This window comes from Sander vitreus, chromosome 2 (assembly GCF_031162955.1).
Source record: "Sander vitreus isolate 19-12246 chromosome 2, sanVit1, whole genome shotgun sequence".
NCBI lineage: Eukaryota > Metazoa > Chordata > Actinopteri > Perciformes > Percidae > Sander > Sander vitreus.
In genome coordinates this window covers 35,841,553-35,861,228 of record NC_135856.1, presented here as the reverse complement: position 1 = coordinate 35,861,228, position 19,676 = coordinate 35,841,553, and the positions used below count along the sequence as shown (strand labels likewise).

The following is a 19,676-nucleotide window of genomic DNA, read 5'->3' as shown; positions in this document are numbered from 1 at the left end:
TTACATAGCCTAAATTAATGTAATTGCATAGATGCAGTTGGGCTGTGCTAACATAACTTGTTAAAAATGTAGCCATTACTTTCACTGAAAAGTAACTATATTAATTCACACATGGATGGAAAAGTACAAGAGACCTCACTGAGGGATTGCATTTTGTGTTTGCAAAATGTCTTTTTAAACGGCGTACAGTATAATACAAATTTTCATACACCGTCTTATTTGTGTTCAGAAGAGGCCTAACAGTCAGAACATAGAGGCAATGTTAATATCCACATCAAAAACAGCTCTTATTCTATAGCCCATGGCCTAACTTTCCACATATAAAATGTTTAGCAGTTTCTAAAAGCTACCTAACAAACCAAGGGGCATTTTGTCCTATAACACTGTCTAGCATAAATGACACACTGCATGCATTTGAATTGTATTCAACAATAATGAACACACAGTGGACACTAGCTCATGCGGTCCAAAAGTTTTATTGAATGCAAAATTGTACTTTTAAACATTTAAATTTTCAAAGAGTGTCAAAAGATAAAATACAATAAAAATAGAGCATAGGCTAAGTTATTACAGTGGCTACTTTCTGCAAATGGGTTCAAAAAGAATGATTTACTGGACAGCTTCCATGTGAATGTTAAAAGATCAAGTGAACTGAATGTCAAGGTGTCTTTGATTAATCCTCAAACCTTGTTTTAAGGAGGAAAAAAAAAAAACATTTCTGTGTTCCCCTGTGCAGACAACCATGAGAAGATCTGATTCACAACACAGAAGATTTTCATATCAAACACTCAAGACTGTGCTCAGAGTCCTTGTGTATGCCTAAACCCAAAAGGGAGAAAAAAAGTGTGAAAGCAGCATTGAAAGACCTTCTGCCACAGCCATCCACAAAGGGCGAAGCGTGAAATTAAACTACCTTGAATATCCAGTTAAATCAAAATATCAAAAGACGCCAAAGTCGAGGTATCCTTGAGTTTTTCTTTGGACAAAGCAGGGGGCAGGAAGACATACAGAAAAGAGGCATCAAAGTCTCTTTCAATCTTATCAGTATCCCTCTACTTCCGTGCCTCATTCTGCAGCCCCCCCCCCAAGGTGAGCCGTTTGCATTTTCACTTGGTCGCGCTGTTCAGCATTCCAGGGTGGTTAATGGAATTAAAATCAATGACAATCTCAGTCCTCTTGGGCTTGTACTGCCTGCCAAAACACACAGAGGAGAAAAACAACATACGCATAAGTCAGGGACGCACAGGTATGAGGATGACACCACATAAAACAAGGATGAGGATAAAAGTCACTTCTTCATCATCTTATCAAGTCATACCTTCATCTGGCCAAAACCCTGATGCATTTTCACAAGGTCTGGGCAAATTGTAAACAAAATGTGTGAGAGACAAAGGGAGTAAGACCAAGAAGGGAAAAAGACAAAAAAAAAGCATTGGTTTTACAGCCTGCTAAAGTGAGTTTAATAAAAACCATAACGATGAAATCTTCTCTCTCTGTGACCTGGGGCCTCATTTCTAAAACTGTGGGGCGAATTTGCGTCAGAAGTGACTTACGGACGAAACATAGGATGTGAGTATGCACAGAAATATTCGGATTTATAAAACTGTGCGCACGCACGTCCTTATGCCGGATTCCCTTTATAAATCACAATCGACTCTAAAATGTGGCGCAGCTTTGGCGACTTCATGTCACGCCCATAATTGCCCTTAAATAGTCAGTGAAATGCCCCAAATTAATATTCATCCATACCGACATCATGCGCACAGAGGAAAACAAAACAAAGGACTTTCACTCAATGTGAAGTTGTAGTTCTTGTTAGAGAGGTGGAAAAGAGGAAAATATGTTTGGAGGGCACAGTGTGGGCATTACTAATGCCAAAAAAAAAAACTGTAGAGTGACAACACGTTGCAGACGCAGTTAATGCCAAAGCCTCAGAAGGTCGAACCGTGGGCCAAAATTAAAAAGAAATATTCCGATATTAAAGTTGATGCAAAAAAATGCTACACAAAGAAAGTGTTTGTGCCACGGGACACCGGAGCTGACCCCTCTTGAAGTGGGCCTGGCACGGCGGGGTTTCTCCGAGTGCTCCTCTCTGTAACGCTGGGCCCAAAACAGCACAGACACCCAACAGGACAGCTCTAGGAAGTCAGAACCGGCTCTGAGACCAAGTCTTCTTACTGTCAGTCTCCATTTGCCACATCTTCCAACAGTGCAAAGCCAGCCATTGTGCGTCATTACGCATGATGTGCCTTTACACATTCATTGGATTGTACCTAAAAAGCTCAAGGTGTCGGGATTAATCTAATTGTAAATGACAAATAGTTCTGCGCAAGGAGCGTGTAATTAGTAAAACGTTGTATTGCACCTTTCACAATAGACCTTTTTCACAGCAGAAATGTTGACATGTCATAGTACGAACAGCACAGGTGTATTCAAAACCATTCATGATGGCTGCATTCCACTTAGGAGAGGCCCTGGTATTGTGCATGGTGACTCACTGAACTAGCTTACTGGGACACTTGATGGAACTGAGCCAGCATTAAGGTTATCAATCTCAGCTCTGCTTTTCCTACTATGACAAGTCAAAATGTCTGCCGTGAAAAAGGTCTATAGTTAAAACATGCTTTAGACCTACAATAAAAACCAACATTTAAAACAAAATGATCTAAAGCCATAAAAATAAACTGTATAAAACACTATGATACTATATATGATGACTATATTAAAACGACGTGCTCCGCAAGACGGAGGCATCGAAAACAGCATCATTGTCTATTTGTCCCGTTTATCGTATTATTCATGAGAATAAATTCCATAACATGCCAATATAATTACAGAACATTTGAGTTTTCTTTGCAAATATATCTTTGTTTGAATGTACGATAGTATTTTGTTTTTCACCGCAGATCGATCAAACAGGTGTTTGAGTAGGATATTAATTTGTAACAATGGCTTTGTGAATTCTTCATATCATTAATAAAGGGAATATTTTGATTTGTTTTACACAATGGTCTCATATTCATCCATCTGCTGTCGGTGTTGCCGTTTCTCATTTCACCTATTTCTGTGCGTATGCCTGGGTCAGAGTGTCTGTGGAGGACCGCACATTTTCCCCGTTAGGTTTGCTTTTTATAAATCCCAATTGTTGCGTAGAGAGCGGCGTACATCTTCTTTTGTGCATATGCCATGTTCATAAATGAGGCCCCTGGGCCCTGCACTGCGAAGCAAGTTTAACATACCCAGGATCTTTTGGGGTTATTTGGCTTCACTAACTGTACGTACACACCGCCGCCGACTTGAGCTGCAAGGAAGCTCTGGCCGCCCGGTCAAGGACGCTTGTCAAAAAGTACGAGGAAGCTTTTTGACGTTTTAGCCGCTCTGACATGGCAGCATTCTTCGATCATGTTCAACACACGATTGAAGAAAAAGCACAAGCAGCCACTGCACGGCCAATACATTGACACTAGAAACCTTTTATAAATTATTTATATTTATATATATATATATATATATATATATATATATATATATATATATATATTTATATATATATATATATATATATATATATATATATATATATATATATATATATATATATATATATAATGACAGAATTTGTATCGTTTGTTGGTCGCAGCGGTGTCTGTTAGCAGTTAGCTCGCTCTTTAGCCGCTGAACCACAGCAGTTGATCCGTGCAAGGACTTCACTGCGAGCTGACTGTTTAGAGACCATGTGACCGGCAGGTAACGTTACCTGGTCCCTATACGCAAACAACGTCATATCATGAATGATAGGGAACCCAGCAACGGCAATTATGAAATTTTCCTCCAAACTCGGAACTAATGTTTTAGTGGGAACGAAAGTTTACATCGTACGTTTCTCCGGAATCAGCCAGCGCGAAGGACGTCTATATTCCGATTGGTTGCTGGCGTTTGCCACTGCTTTCCGTTGAACCGCGTCCTAGCTCGTTAGCATAAAGTTGACCTACTTTCAACTTTCTGATTGACAGATTTGTCACTCCTTGCGGCTGAGAGAAGCCAGCTTCCATTGAAAATGAATGACTTCCGGTAACTTTAGAAGCTCAAGTCGGCGGCGGTGTGTACGTACAGTAAGCCTAACTAACCGGCCCTACTAACCGGTCACACGACGGTGGCTATCAACTCGACAAGTCAACCCAAGGTTTCCCAATCTAGCAATGAGCACATTCACATAAAAAGGGCTGGGGTTCGCAGCATATGACCAAATCGTCCAAAGGTCTACTAGCAGCAGAGCGAAGAGCAAACTAAAATACTTGACAAATACAAAGACGATAAACACATAATCCAAGCTTGAAAGCAGCTGCCAAAGGCAGGAAGCTGTGTGAATGTGTAAATTAATAGACTCATTGATCACTGTATAATGGAAAGTAGCAGCACACACCGCTCCAAATCAAACAGTTTATCTGATGCACAGCTGGGATATTATGAAATAAACAAAACTCCGGCACTTACAGATTACAGACACGTGGGCAAAAACAGTTACAAAAACTACAATACATAATAAAACTGTGAGTGCTGGAGTGTTTTTTTTTATTTTTATATATATATATATATATATATATATATATATATATATATATATATATATATATATATATATATATCACTGCCACATCTAGGCGGGCGGCCATCTGCCGCAACCGGTTGGGGAGACTCTAGGTACCACAACTAACTGCATTCTGGGAGCGCAGTGTTCTACATTGGCAATAGGGTACTATGAGCTCTTTAAGATATGATGGTGTCTGGCCATTAAGAGCTTTGTAGGTCAGTTGACGGATTTTAAATCTAATTCTGGATTTTACAGTGCATAGAAGCTAATATAGGACAAATCTTTATATTATTATATTAATATTTATTTATATATAAAACACGTGCTGTAGCATTCTGGATCAATTGGAGAGTCTTAAGGGACTTACAGTTGTGTTCAAAATAATAGCAGTCCAACATCACTAACCTCATAAATGAATTTTTTTTGGTAGAAGTGATATTTCTACATGGCAAATAATTTACTAGAAAGTGTTGTAGAGCCATAGAAAACCAACAGACCCAACAGTCATGACATGCATGCTGCTCATTCTGAATCTGTAATTGAAAGGGGCATGTTCAAAATAACAGCAGTGAGGGGATTGATTCTGTGAAGAAACAGGTGTCAATTATGGCCCATATTTAAGGAAGGAAGGAAGCAAATGTGCATGCTGGTTATAGTGCATTTCACACAAATACTCAGCAAAATGGGTCGTTCCAGACATTGCTCTGAGGAACAGCGGACTTTGATTAAAAAGTTGATTGAAAGGAAAACAAAGAAATGCAGAAAATGATAGGCTGCTCAGCCAAAATGATTTCAAATGCCTTAAAATGGCATCCAAAGCCTGACCGACGTGGGAAAAAACGGTCAACTACCATTCAAATGAATCGAAGAATAGCCAAAATGGCAAAGGCTCAACCAATAATCAGCTCCAGGAAAATCAAAGAAGACTTAAAGTTACCTGTGAGTACTGTTACTATCAGAAGAAGGCTATGTGGAGCTAAGCTATCAGCTAGAAGCCCCCGAAAAGTCCCATTACTGAAAAAAACGACATGTACTGAATAGGTTGAAATTTGCCAAAGGACACATTGACTGGCCAAAGGAGAAATGGCGCAACATTCTGTGGACTGATGAGAGCAAAATTGTTCTTTTTGGGTCTAGGGGCCGCAGTTTGTCCGATGACCCCCATGCACTGAATTCAAGCCACAGTACACTGTGAAGACAGTAAAGCATGGTGGTGCAAAAATCATGTTATGGGGGTGTTTCTCATACTGTGGTGTTGGGCCTATTTATCGCATACCAGGGATCATGGATCAGTTTCAATACATTAAAATACTTGAAGAGGTCATGTTGCCTTATGCTAAAGAGGAAATGCCTTTGAAATGGGTCTTTCAACAAGACAATGACCCAAAACACGAGCAACGATTGATGTTATGGAGTGGCCAGCCCAATCCCCAGACCTCAATCCCATAGAACACTTCATCAAAAATGCTGTTCTGAGGCAAAACCCAGTAATGCAGAGGAATTGTGGAATGTAGTTCAATCGTCCTGGGCTGGAATACCTGTTCACAGGTGCCAGAAGTTGGTCGACTCCATGCAACACATGTGAAGCAGTTCTCAGAAATAATGGTTATGCAACTAAATATTAGTGCAGTGATTCAAAGTAAAGCAAAACCTTGAGACATTTTTCAATTTATACAGTAAATGTTTGAGTTTGTAAAGAAAAATGTAAATACTGCTATTTTTTTGAACAGCCTAATATTCCTTTTTCTTCACTTTCTGTAAAGGTATAACACAAACTTAATCAGATGATGATGATGATCAATTGTCATGTTTTGATTTGGAATTGAATGTGCAGTGTTCCCAATGCATTGATATTATGGAATTAAAAGCTATTCAGAGGATTTTGAGCATTATTCACTTTTTTAAACATACTGCTATTATTCTGAACACAACTTTATTTGAGCAACCGGATACTAAAGGAATTACAAGCATCGAAATAACAAACGCATGTTTGTCATTTTGTTATTGACTAGTTTTTCTTCATCGTTCTTAGACATGATAATGTGCCCAATTTTGGCATTGTTACGCAGGTGAAGAAAATTCTGTTCTTGAAGTTTGTTATATGTGGGCGTTAAAGGATATATCCTGATTAAAGAACATTTGGAGATTCTTCCGGTGGTGCTGGGAGCCAGGGCCACGCCCTCAAGAGTAGCTAAATCTGTAGATAATGAGCTTCAGAGGTGTTTGGGGCCAATTACAGTAACTTCAGTTTTGTCTGAGTTTAACACGAGGAAATTGTAAGTCATCCAGGTCCTTAATGCATGCTTGAAGTTTACAGATGGGTTTCTTCTGGCTTGATTGATATAATTGGGTATCATCTGCATAACAGTAAAGGTTTATGGAGGGTTTCCTAATAATATTGCCTAGATGAAGCATATAAGGTGAATAGTATTGGTCCAAGCACAGAGCCTTGTGGAACACCATGACTAACTTGACCGTGCATGGAAGATTCATCGTTAACATAAACAAACTGAGATCGATCTAATAAATAGGACTAAAACAAGCTTAGTGTGGTTCCTTTGCTGCCTATTGAATGTTCCAGTCTCTGTAATAGGAGGTGATGGTCAACAGTATCGAATGCAGCACTTCTGCAGGTTCTAATAAGAGGAGTACATAGACAAGTCCTTTGTCTGAAGCAATAAGTGCTACGATGCACTTTATATTATTCCTCAAATAAACTATTGCCATGTAGAAAGTCACACAATTGATTAGCGACTACCTTCTCAAGGATCTTGGACAGAAAGGGGAGATTAAATATAGGCCTATAGTTGGCTAAGAACCCTGGATCAAGTGTGGGCTTTTTAAGAATAGGTTTTATTACAGCTACTTTAAATGACTGTGGTACATTACCGGTTAAGACTTAGTGATCATATCTAGTAAAGAAGTGTAAAGCTTCTTTAAGTAGTCTACTTGGGGTGGGGTCTAAGAGACAGGTAGGTGGCTTAGCTGAAAACATATTAAAAGTTAGTTTAAATCAGTCTAAATACTGTATATGTCAGGTCTTACAGCGGTCTCCAGGGTTCCTGCATTTGAAGATAAAACGTAAGAACAGTTTAAGGGCAGGAGGTGATGAAATATCTTTCATATCTTATAAGTACAACAAGTACAAGGCTTTAGTTCTTCAATCAAACAACAAATTATGCTTTGTAGTACAGGGCAAATTATTAGTGGTCATATTTACACTTTTCAACAACTCCTGAAACACACATCCACCACCATGTCCCAGACACAAACCCAAGCCCCATCCACACCCACACATACACCAAAAGGCAACACTCGGTTCACAACAAGGTCCTGGGACTTCCAGGACACACACTAGGCATGTCACCAATATGAGATTTTGATATCATGATTATTGTCACAGGAATATCCCAATGTTACACTTTTCATGATTAATAATCAGGGAATTAAGAAGTGGACTAAAAAATTAAGATAATTAGCTTTATCCATGTCAAAAATATAGGCCTATAGCAGACTTTACAAGTAAGAAATAAATAAATATTTAATAAGAAATATTTCTAATATGGCTAATGAACCAAAATATGTCGTCAACTATATCCAGTTAGTATTTATATTTTAACATTTGGCTACTTAAAAATCTTTTATGATGGTTAGGCTATACAGAACATAGGCTAAAAAGACAGAGGGAGAGAGAGAGAGAACGACAGCCCGTCCCACAGTCCTACTCAGTGTTGGCTCGATCTGAAAGGAGCAGATCGAGCCGGGGAATGGTTCAAACAGGAGCATGAAGTGATACGAAGCGCCGCAATTATCCACCCGTAGCACAATTCTCGGCGCTGGTCAACAAGCAATTCTGGTCTCATGTAGAGCTCTGTCGGGCAGCGCTTCTGTCTCCTCTCTAAACCCAACGCTACACACATACACACAGAGACCAGCGAGACCAATGAAGAGGTTTAGTTGCACTCTACAGATGGTCGCACTCTGGAGCCCTGTATTAAGTCTTAAATGTAAGTCGTTGGTCTCATTCCAGCACAGCAGAGATGTTTGACAATTTGCAATGTGATGCTAATTGGTTGGGATGAAAGATGGGGGGGATGTTAGTGGTGGATGGTGGATGTTAGTCCTCATATCACTAACATCCACCATCGTGGACATGCTTTTACATCCCAGCAGATTCTTTGTGTGCCATTATTATTTTTTTGCTAACGGTAGTTTTCTTTACAACATTGGTGATGCAGAGCATATTGGTAAAGCCACTGTATGCAGAGCCGTCAGAAAAGTGTGCCTCGCTCTGTAACGTTTTTTTAAATGTTTTTGTAGTGTTCCCTAGACACAAACCAGTGAGAGCCATTAAAAAGAATTAAATGATTATACATTATATAATGATATGTTAATGATCATGGTGCTGCAGGCTCAGAATGGGATTAGTAGCTATCTTACTTTTTCACCCGCAGGATTGCACCTAAATGAAATAGGTGTAATACCATTCCAGTTTTCACCAGTAATATTATAGGTAACCTGTGATTAAATATTAAATTAATACACTCAAGCAGCAATTTTCTCCCACACCAATTATCTCTCTTTTACAGCAACATGTTCAAACTAGCTGTATTTGCGCATGAGTATTTCCGCCAACCAGTTTGTTTGTGGTTGTTACCATGGTGAATCGTAGTATCATGCTCCATTCATGCTGCCTTTTTATTGTGGTGGTGCATGCGCTTAGCTCTGAGTGAACCTACTCCGAGTTGATTGAACCAACTCAAATCAGCTGTTCTGGAACCAAAAACTCAGAGTTTCTCATCTCAGGGTAAATCAACTCAGAGGAGCAGTTAACCATAGTCCTCACAAAATCCACCAGAGTTTAAAATTCCAACACAAAAGGAAGCAGAAGGTAACATCCGGCGGAATGAAGGACATCCGGCGGAATTTCCGGAGGCAATGGACCAATCCCGGAAGTGGAACGTCGCGGATATAGACTACACAAAAAGGTAACAGGGTGAAATGTTTCTTTCCGAGTGACCGAGAGGGGGGAGGCAGGTGTGGTGGTTGAAGGAGCAGGGGAGGTGGTCAAGTTGTTGTGTCATAGGCGCCAATTTATGTTTTCCTCTGGGGGTGCTCACAGGCGCACACCCTTTAAAAAAAAAAAAAGAAAGAAAAAAAGTAGTCAAAAATTCTTTGCATTTCAGCCAAAACTCGTCTTCCGTTGATTATAGCGCCCCCTAATGTCTGTGGTACGTTGCCATTGCAAACGTAGCAACAGTTCACCTCCATGCATATACAGACTACCTTTAACAACGATATACGGATAGGATTGGAGATGAAAAGTTCAACTGACACGTTACCGCGATCAGCTTCGTGGGAAATTAAGAATCAATGCCACCGACATAACCAATCACACTATGACAGACTCTCCACTTAGCACCAACCATCAATGTTTAATTGTAAATGAATGTAGCCTACTGGCAGTCTGGCACACGTGGGTGCTCAGTATTTTCATCGGCGCCTATGAGTGGTGTTGATTTTGGATTGATAAAGTGAGAGAAAAGAGTTGCATTTGTCCACTGTGAAGGTTGTAGAAACTTTGTCAAGTGGGTTAAGAAGTTTGTTTATTGTAAAAAACCAGGGGAGCACACAAAAGCAAAAACCAAAACGTAACGGTAGGAGGGAAACATCAGTAAATATTGAGAAGTGTGAGCTGCAAGGTCTGTGGTACATTTCCATTGCAAATATGCCATTAACATAGATTGAGTAAAAGGGCCAAAACTCGTCTACATTGATTATAGCGCCCCCTAATGGCCGATCTTCGCCAAATTTGGTACAGAGCCTCAGAGCGGCATGCCGAACGAGCACCAGTTTTGTGTCGATTGCAGTTATTGTGGCAGAGATATTGCAATTGCAAATTTCCCATTTAAATGCATTGACTTATTGGCCAAAACAAATAAACGTTGCTTATAGCGCCCCCTAAAGGCCGATCTTTGCTAAATTTGGTACAGAGCAGGCCTATATCATGTGATTCAGCTTGATTCAAGGAACACGTGGATGTATGGTTTTCTAACATGCGATGTGTAATGTGGGAGTTAAGGCAAAAAACCATTATAGCGCCACCTAGTGGAATTTTTGTAAAAATCGGGTAAGCCGTTCATGAGATATAAACTTTTTGTACTTGTAGCGCCCCCTAGTGACCAATTTTTGTAAAACGCGTGTGGGACCTCCAGAGGGTCATGTCAAACAAGAATTTTTGGTGTTGATGGTGTTTGGTGTTGATAGCATTTATTTTGGCCGAGTTGGCAAAGTTGGCGTTTTCACAGTTAGCTACACACATTTGTTCATGCGTAATATGCGCAATTTTTATCCTATAAAAATTCTTTTTATTAACTTTTTGTCAGGTCGGTCTGGAGATGCTAAGTTCCAAGTTTCGTGCAGATCGGTCGCACGGTCTAGGAGGAGATCGAAAAAGTAGGTTTGTGATTAATCGCTGTTTTCCACTCAGTCTACGCGGAAATGGGCGTGGCCTATATCACGTGATTCAGTTGGATCCAGGAAACGCGTGGATACATGGTTTTTAAATGTCCGGTGTACGGTGTGGGAGTTATAGGGCCAAACGCGGTTTTTCTGCTATAGCGCCACCTAGTGGTGGAAGTGGGTCAGTTGTTGCCTGAGGTCCTTGCGGAGTTTTGGACCAGTCCTGAAAATGGCAACCCCCCACCATGCACGGTTTAGGCTGTAGTCTGAGTTTTAGGCGGAGAAGAATAATGAATAATCCTTACAAAAACAATAGGGTTCCACAGCCCTGCTGTGCGAACGGCGTAGCTCTTACTAGCGCCGGTTCTTGCAGACTCGGGCTGTGGACCCCTAAAAACACTTGCATTTGTTCTTGTGTGCCAGAGCAAACATTTAACTCACCTGTTTTGTATGCCTGCCATACTGAGCAGCCTTCTGGAAGCAACCATTTCCGGCGTGTCATGGTACTTATCAGAAAGATAGACCACTTCCTTAATACCTGGACAGAGGGAGGGAGGGAGCCATTATGAAGAGACGTAGAAGGCAGGAGTGCAAAATAAAGACCATTATTAGTCTTAGCAGAGATGTGCATGACAGTTGAAAGCAGTAAGAGAGAGAACAAAATGAAAAAGGAAGAGTTGATTTCAGTGCTGTTTTCGACTACCTAGTACCGTAGCTCACCAGAGTATGAGTCCTAATAATACCCTTGACTACTCTCGGGCCAATCTTTACACTTTTTGCTCCAAAAAGGCTCCAAGGATAGGAAAATCAAGCATACGTTTTTTTCCTCCCAAAATTAAAATACAGTATGTCTGAAGATATAGAGCACATTAACATGATTCCAACATATTATTAGCAAAAATAAATCAGTCTATTCGTAAAAAAAACTGCATCTGGATTCACTGTGCCTTCCACATGACATTAAAACATGATGATATATGAATATGTAAATAGTAGCTTAGTATCGTGGGGAACGGTGTATATATGTATATATATATATATATATATATCTCTCTCTCTCTCTATCTCACAATTACAATGTTTTTCACTCTGTTATTATACCCATTACACACAGGCCTGAATTACACACACATGCTCAGTACCTATACATGCATTAATGGAGAGATGTCAGAGTGAGGGAGCTGCCCATGGAAAGGCGCCCCGAGCAGTTGGGGGTTCGGTGCCTTGCTCAAGAGCACCATGGCAGTGCCCAGGAGGTGAGAACTGGCACCTCTCCAGCAACCAGTCCACCACCACACTTTGGTCCGTATGGGGACTTGAACCAGCAACCCTCCAGTTCCCAACCTAACTCCCTGAGCTACTGCCACGAAATACATCCTAAAAATCAAATTGCAATGCTGGTTAGAAAATAATGTTTTCCATGAACATACCAGTCAGAGTTTTGTTGAGAGCTGGAGGCAGCACCAAATTGATGGATGCAGCCGACTCCTATTTCTCTATGCAGGAAAAAACCCTGTGTATAAATTCACACTGTTTCCGTATGATTCAAAGTCGCCAAAGGCCTCAGAATAGGTATGGGCAATGTCTACCGACTTGGCATTTGATGATGGCCACAGTGAAACATCACCATGGGGTAATTCATATTCAGGCATCTTGCTCCCAGTGCTCCTCTCTGCTGCATGAGTGCTGAGCACGGGGACTGCGGAGGCTGGCTGCGCGAGTCATCCAAACTAAAAGTAAAATTATACAAAACCCGCTATAAGTCTGTCTCTCATGAATCATGACATTCTTTTGCCAGAAATTAGTGCGTTCCATAGACTCTAAAAATAAGTGTGTTCGTAAATATCTCTCTCTCTCTCTCTCTCTCTTTACAATTATCCAAACTCATGATTTTGGAAAATAAGTGACAGCCTGAATGTCCACATGCCCTCACAAATGACAAGAAAAGTTCCTCTTTTTAGACACGGAACGTTACAAAATTAGCAGTATGGTTGGGTACCGTGAGTGTGAGAGAGTGTGTGTGTGTGTGTGTGTGTGTGTGTGTGTGTGTGTCAAACACCCACCGGACTGGATGATGAGCTTGGCACAGTCGTTGCAGGGAAACAAAGCTACATACATGGTGCAGCCTTTCACATCAGCACTGTTCTTGTTCATAATGGCATTCATCTCTGCATGGCACACTGTGGGACAGAGCAATTGAGATGGTCCCCAGTCAATACAAGACACTGTCAAGTGTCCTTGTTTTAAGTTTAATTAGGTTGTAGCGCAAACGAGCCAGGGCAAGACAGGCATAATATACAACGACCATGCTCCTAGGATGGTGCGTGTCTGTGAAACTGGAGAAAGACCCAAAAACCACACGTCCTTCCCTTCTAAAAGCACCAGAATAGAACCAGTTATGAATCACTATATTTTACATTTGGTTGAAAATAGTCCCTATGAAAACTGTCCACAGTGAGGTCTGTGGATTATCCAGAGTAACCGTGACACCACATCTGGCAAAAGATGTTGCGGTTTTTGAATTTTACCTGCCGCCACAGTGGGGTGGAGGTAGAAGTCTGACTACTACTTGGTCAATTTAATCTGCCAGTCCATCCCTCCTATACTTGCTTTTAGTTTTAAAAGCCAACAGGACACATTTTCATGGATTTTGGATGAATCCTCTGGATAAATCCTAACATATCATGTTAACCTTTCCTCTAGCACCATCAGGCTGTGGAACTGTCAGTTCATTGAAAGACAATAAAAGTTGAACCTTCTAAATAAGGAAAAGGGTCCTCATTATGAGTGTAGAAAAAAGTAAATTCCTTATTCCCTGCCCACCATGACACCCTAAATTGAGCACCAAGAGAGATGGGAAGAGAGAAAGAAAAAAAGAGAACCAGAGAGAAAGATTAAGTAGAATGCAAGAGCATCTGATCAATGGAGAAAGAGTGCGATTGCTTCATTATTTATCCTCTAGCACCCTCTACAGGCCAAAGTTTAGCACTTGAGACATGAAGAGAACTCCGCAGCATAGTACAGTATGGACAGCTAATGATTAACAGGCTTTGTTGTACACAAATGCCTTAACAATTGGATTATGTTAATTCCAGAAATCCTCCCACACAATTTGAGATGAATACTATGTGAGTTCCCGACTGGGGTGGATGAAACCAGAAGCACTTTGTTGTATGTGCACATTTTCTTCAACCAAACTGTTTGATACCAGAAAACAAAACAAACACAAAATGATCATCTAAAAATTAAAGCAAGGAAAAAGCAAGAAGTGCATGTGTGTATGCTTTCTCACCATAAGGGTATTTAGTGTCAAGCCGGTCGTCAGCAGACCGGGACCACGGTAGCAGGTCGTCATCACAGCCATTTGGCATACCGTTGTAACCAATGCCAACGATCTTATTCTCCTGGTTCACTATACACGCCCCCACCTGCAGAGAGGGACAGAGGTTCCACAGTTTAGTTATGCAAATGTTACTCTACAGTTTGCTTTGACAGCATCTTCCCATTTTGTTTACTTGCAATAATGGGCTTATGGGCCTCGCTGGGCTTTTCCCCTATGCTGCACAACTAAGCTATTGGATGTAATAAAAACCTTCCAGGTATGCCATTATGGAAGGTGGAATTTGAATGTGAATCCAGATTAGAATACTATAAAGGTGAACCCTAGTCTATACTGACAACGTTTAATTTCCGGGATTGTACAGGTGCTGCCAGAAATTCTGGCGGATGTCCCTCATTTTGGCCGGTTGTCTGTTACCTTCCCCTTTCTTTGTGTTGGGGTTCTAACCTCTGGTGGATTTCTGAGGACTATGGTTAACTGCTCCTCAGATCTCTGCAGGGTAAATCCAGACAGCTAGCTAGACTATCTGTCCAATCTGAGTTTTCTGTTGCACGGCTAAAACTACTTTTGAACGTACATGTTCCACCAAAACAAGTTCTTTCCCGAGGCTTTTTTGCAGCGGCACTGTTGTTCGCCCAAGACGATTGTGATTGGTTTATAGAAATGCTAATAAACCAGAGCACGTTTCTCTCCCATCCCGGAATGCTGTGTGGACTAGCCAGACCCTCCTCCGCAGCGCTGAGGAGGAAGGACTGGCAATGCGAGACTAGGCAAACCCCAGCACAACATCTACACTCTACACAGAAAGAACCCAGCCACCCTGCGGATGTAAACCAACAACCTTTGATGTGAGGGGACAGTGCTCACCACTACAGTGCCTACCCCCATTATCTATAGTTCTACCTGTCTGGATCTCCTTATTGACATTTCTCATTGCAATCTGTACAGACACTGTTCTTTTTTTGTTTTTACCAAAAAGGTAAAACTAGAATATTACAGTCTTATAAATGTGAATTACACCTGGGATCTGTACATTACATCACTTTGGATATGCCTACATAATGTGCAGAATATAGTTAATGTGGAAGACTATATTTATTCCTGTACTGTTGATCTCTCTCTTTCTCACACACACACACACACACACACACACACACACACACACACACACACACACACACACACACACACACACACCTACCTGTGAGCTTGGGTCTTTGCTCCTTTGGGCTGACAGAAAGGCAACAGCCATAAAGTACTCTGGCCACTCCAGGTAGTCTTCCCGTTTAGTAGTTGTGCTGCTAAAGAGAAACACCACACGAAAAGACAGAGAGAAGATGAAAAGTTTTTCCTCTTATGGCGCTTTTCCATTACATGGTACCTGCTCGACTCGCCTTTTTTGGTTTTCCATTACGAAAAAAAAGTACCTGGTACCTGCTAACAGGTACTTTTTTTAGTACCACCTCAGTCGAGGTTCCAAGCGAGCTGAGGCGAGCCGAAAAGGTGACGTGAAAGCGACAGACGGGGGTGTCCTGAACAAACCCGCTATTTTTAAATAGTTTAGCCAGCTGTGTTTGTTTTTTTTGCTGCCTCCAGCTTCATTTGAAACTAAATGTGTCTTCTGGCTGTGGCAACGACAACAACACACCTTCCACGTTCTGTGTCGCGTTAGTTCACGGCAGTTTACTGCGGCGCCGCTTGTTTTACAGTTCTGCGGAGGCTCCAGGCAGAGCTTTCGCCACACACACACACACACACACACACACACACACACACACACACACAAGTATAAACATCAGGCCACTTACATAGTATACGGCGAAAGCTCTGCGTGGAGCCTCCACAGAACTGTAAAACAAGCTCAAGTGGCCTGATGTTTATACTTGTGCGCTGGTGTTTGCGTCGAGCCGGCATATAACGACCAGCCACCCTGAGGCGGTACTAAAATCTGCAATGGAAAACGGACGCAGAGTGAGGCGAGTAGAGTCGAGGCGAGTCGAGCAGCTACCATGTAATGGAAAAACGCCATTAGATCACAAAACCTTTAAGCCTTTGGCAACATGCCCAGTGGCTCTTTGACTTTTGGCTTGATCTGAAAGTGTAACATATACATAAAACATGTTCACTTTTTTCATGCCACTTTATACCTCAACTCCACAATATTTCAGAGGGAAATATTGCATTTAATATATATTATTAAATGTAAGCTAACAAACTAAACCTTTGATCATCAAATAAGTATGTTTTATGATAGATTAAACTACCAGTTTCTTTTTTCTGATGGATTTTTCTGAAAAACCAATAAACTGTTAATCATAAAAAAAATTTTTTTTTGAAAAATGATAGATTAAACTACCAAATAGTACGCCTATATGTAGCTATTTGATTCATTAAAATACAGATCACCTATTAATGCATACGATTAATCATTGAATAATACAGTATAAAGCAAAACACCAAAGGGGAGCATTTTCCTGCACAATGAGTACTTTTACTTCTAATACTTAAGTAGCTTAGTCATAGTAACGTCTCTTCCGTAGTTTTACTTAAGAAAGATTTTAAATGTAGGACTTGTAATTGTAATAGATTACGTTTACACAGCGGTATTGCTACCACGCTAAACTGCTGGTGTTGAGGGAACAACAATATATTCCTGGTAACGTTGACGTTAAATGTAACAAACAGGATGACAGACTGATTAATGGTAAATATTCTCTCAGGCTGGTGTTTTAAATATGAGAAACGTAAATAACTGACTGAACGGAAAACAAACCAAACAACTTAGCACTGTGGGAAAAAACAGCAGCATGTGGACAGATATAATATTCCAGCAGCCTGGGCCTACCAGTATTCTGTCTCATAGCCTTTAATGCTACCGGTACCTCTACTTTTTCTCGGTGGGTGTTTGCGCCTCATGTCGAACCTAGACAAACAAGTTACAACTAGTTACCCGTTTAAATGACCAAGCATCGGCGGCTGAATTTCTTCCATAGTCTTCCAAATACTCGAGGTTTCTCTGCTTCTCTCTGGACTGTATGCGGATGTGTATGAACGTAAAAATCAGCCGTGGCCAAAAACAACACACCACGTGACTTCAACACAAAACAGAAAGACATCTCCCGCGCTAGTGATATTTCTTCTTCTTCTTGTGTTTTTGAATGGCGGTTGGCAACCAGCTTTTTAGAGCATTACCGCCACCATCTGGACTGGAGTGCACTAGTGATATTTTTTTGTTACATCTTTATTTAAAAGAAAACGGATAAAAATGTAACTAAAGGATCTTTGCTAATGTTGAACAATTCAGATACGAGTTCTTTCTAAAATAAAATCTCCACCTCCTAACCAGAATATTTTCAATGTAACTATACATAAATATAATAGATAACGTTAATGATGACAAGTTGGTGAATGATGAACAGTAGCCCAAATAAAAATGAAATGACAAGATGAAGTATCAAAATAGTAGGCCTACAATAAAGTACATGAAAAGATATTAAAGCTAACTAGAAAATGCATTTCCTGCAGAAAATGCGTGGGAATGCTGAATAGCTGTATTGCTAAAGCTAAACTGGATGAATAGCTTAAATCAGTAAAAAGAAGTTGAAGTAGTGAAAATAGTTGAAAAAGTATGAATTGTTTCAACTAACATGAATTTCATTAAAAAGTTGAATAACACCACTAATATATAAAATAATTTATTTTCTAACTGAAATTATGATTAAGTCTGGAAGACGTACAAATGCTGTGAGAAACAGAGATGAAAATACGGAATACTGGAAAATGGATGAAATCACAAATCACAAATGACACTAGAGGGAGGGAGGGAGGGAGAGAGAGAGAGAGAGAGAGAGAGAGAGAGAGAGAGAGAGAAGAGGGAGGGAGAGAGAGAGAGAGAGACAGAAGGAGGGAGGGAGGGAGGGAGGGAGGGAGAGAGAGAGAGAGAGAGACAGAAGGAGGGAGGGATAGACAAACAAGAGGGAGGGAGACAGAGACAGAGAAGGAGGTAGAGAGACAGAGACAGGGAGAAACAGAAACAGACAGACAGACAGACAGAGACAGACAGACAGTGACAGAGACAGAAAAGGAGGTAGAGAGACAGAGATAGGGAGAAACAGAAACAGACAGACAGACAGACAGACAGACAGACAGACCATGACAGAGAGAAACAGACAGATAGAGACAGGGAGAAACAGAAACAGACAGACAGACAGACAAACAGACAGAGACAGGCAGACAAACACAGACAGACAGAGACAGAAACAAACAGAGACAGACAGACAGACAGGAAGAAACAGAAACGGAGAGACTGACAGACAGAGACAAGGAGAAACAGAAACAGACAGACAGACAGAAAGACCGAGACAGAGAGAAACAAACAGAGAGACAGAGACAGACAGAGAGAGACAGAGACAGGGAGAAACAGACAGAGACAGACAGACAGACAGAGACAGAGCGAAACAAACAGACAGACAGAGAGACAGAGACAGAGAGAAACAAACAGACAGACAGACAGAGAGACAGAGACAGACAGAGAGAGACATAGACAGGGAGAAACAGAAACAGACAGAGACAGACAGACAGAAGTGGAATGCAAAAGATATAGACTAATGTTCATATTACTGCCTGTAGTATTCAATTCAACTGTCTGTGAAAGTGTTGTCATGGTAACGTATGACCAGTGAAAACACCCTTTGATCTCTGTGATGAGATCTCTTTGATGTTTAATCAGCTAATGACTGTGTCACCTGCTGAAACTGTCACCTGTTGTGCCACACTGCAGCTATTCAGGGACACAAAGCAAGCTCTCAAATAAAGGCTCAGACTGCTAAAACGATAAGGGGTATCAGTCAAATGATGTAATCGTGACCACCACAAGGCCTTTTTGAACGTATCCATATAAAATGTATGTTGATAAACTTAAAAATGTGGGCATATAAGCGATTTAAGAAAGTGGTTCGCTCTGCGTTTCGCTCAGAAATGTGGAGAATGTTAAACAGGGCAGCAAATCGAGGAAGATGTGGAACTCTTGTCATTTGGAAGCTCACCGAGCCAAAAGTATGTCATATCGCATAACTGAGCACATTGTCTGAAACTAGACAAAAATACATACGTTTTAATGTATAATTTGTGCATGACAAGTAAAAATTGTGAGTGTGAGAGCAATTTATAGAGAAGGGACAAAGATAATTTGTTTAAGGCTCTGTGCTCTGGCGATGACATCATCCACTCTAGCTCACGCAATACACACTCTGTTTAATAAATAAAATTTCCTGAAACGAACAC

The 19,676-nt window shown here is 40.8% G+C and overlaps 1 protein-coding gene across 2 annotated transcripts; it reads right to left on the bottom strand.

The window, feature by feature from the left end:
- Nucleotides 1-460: 460 nt before the first annotated feature.
- Nucleotides 461-17,495, bottom strand: dctd (dCMP deaminase). Of its 2 annotated transcripts, none has more exons than XM_078267311.1 (6): nucleotides 17,344-17,495; nucleotides 15,595-15,691; nucleotides 14,346-14,481; nucleotides 13,117-13,233; nucleotides 11,495-11,591; nucleotides 461-1,191 (listed from the first exon to the last, which is right to left on the bottom strand). In XM_078267311.1, exons 1-6 carry the CDS (start codon nucleotides 17,382-17,384, stop codon nucleotides 1,107-1,109), a joined length of 573 nt encoding a protein of 190 aa, XP_078123437.1. In that variant the 5' UTR covers nucleotides 17,385-17,495; the 3' UTR covers nucleotides 461-1,106. The 2 variants fall into 2 exon arrangements, with proteins under 2 accessions (XP_078123437.1, XP_078123428.1); XM_078267302.1 differs by having other exon boundaries at nucleotides 15,595-15,694; nucleotides 17,344-17,494.
- Nucleotides 17,496-19,676: the final 2,181 nt, after the last annotated feature.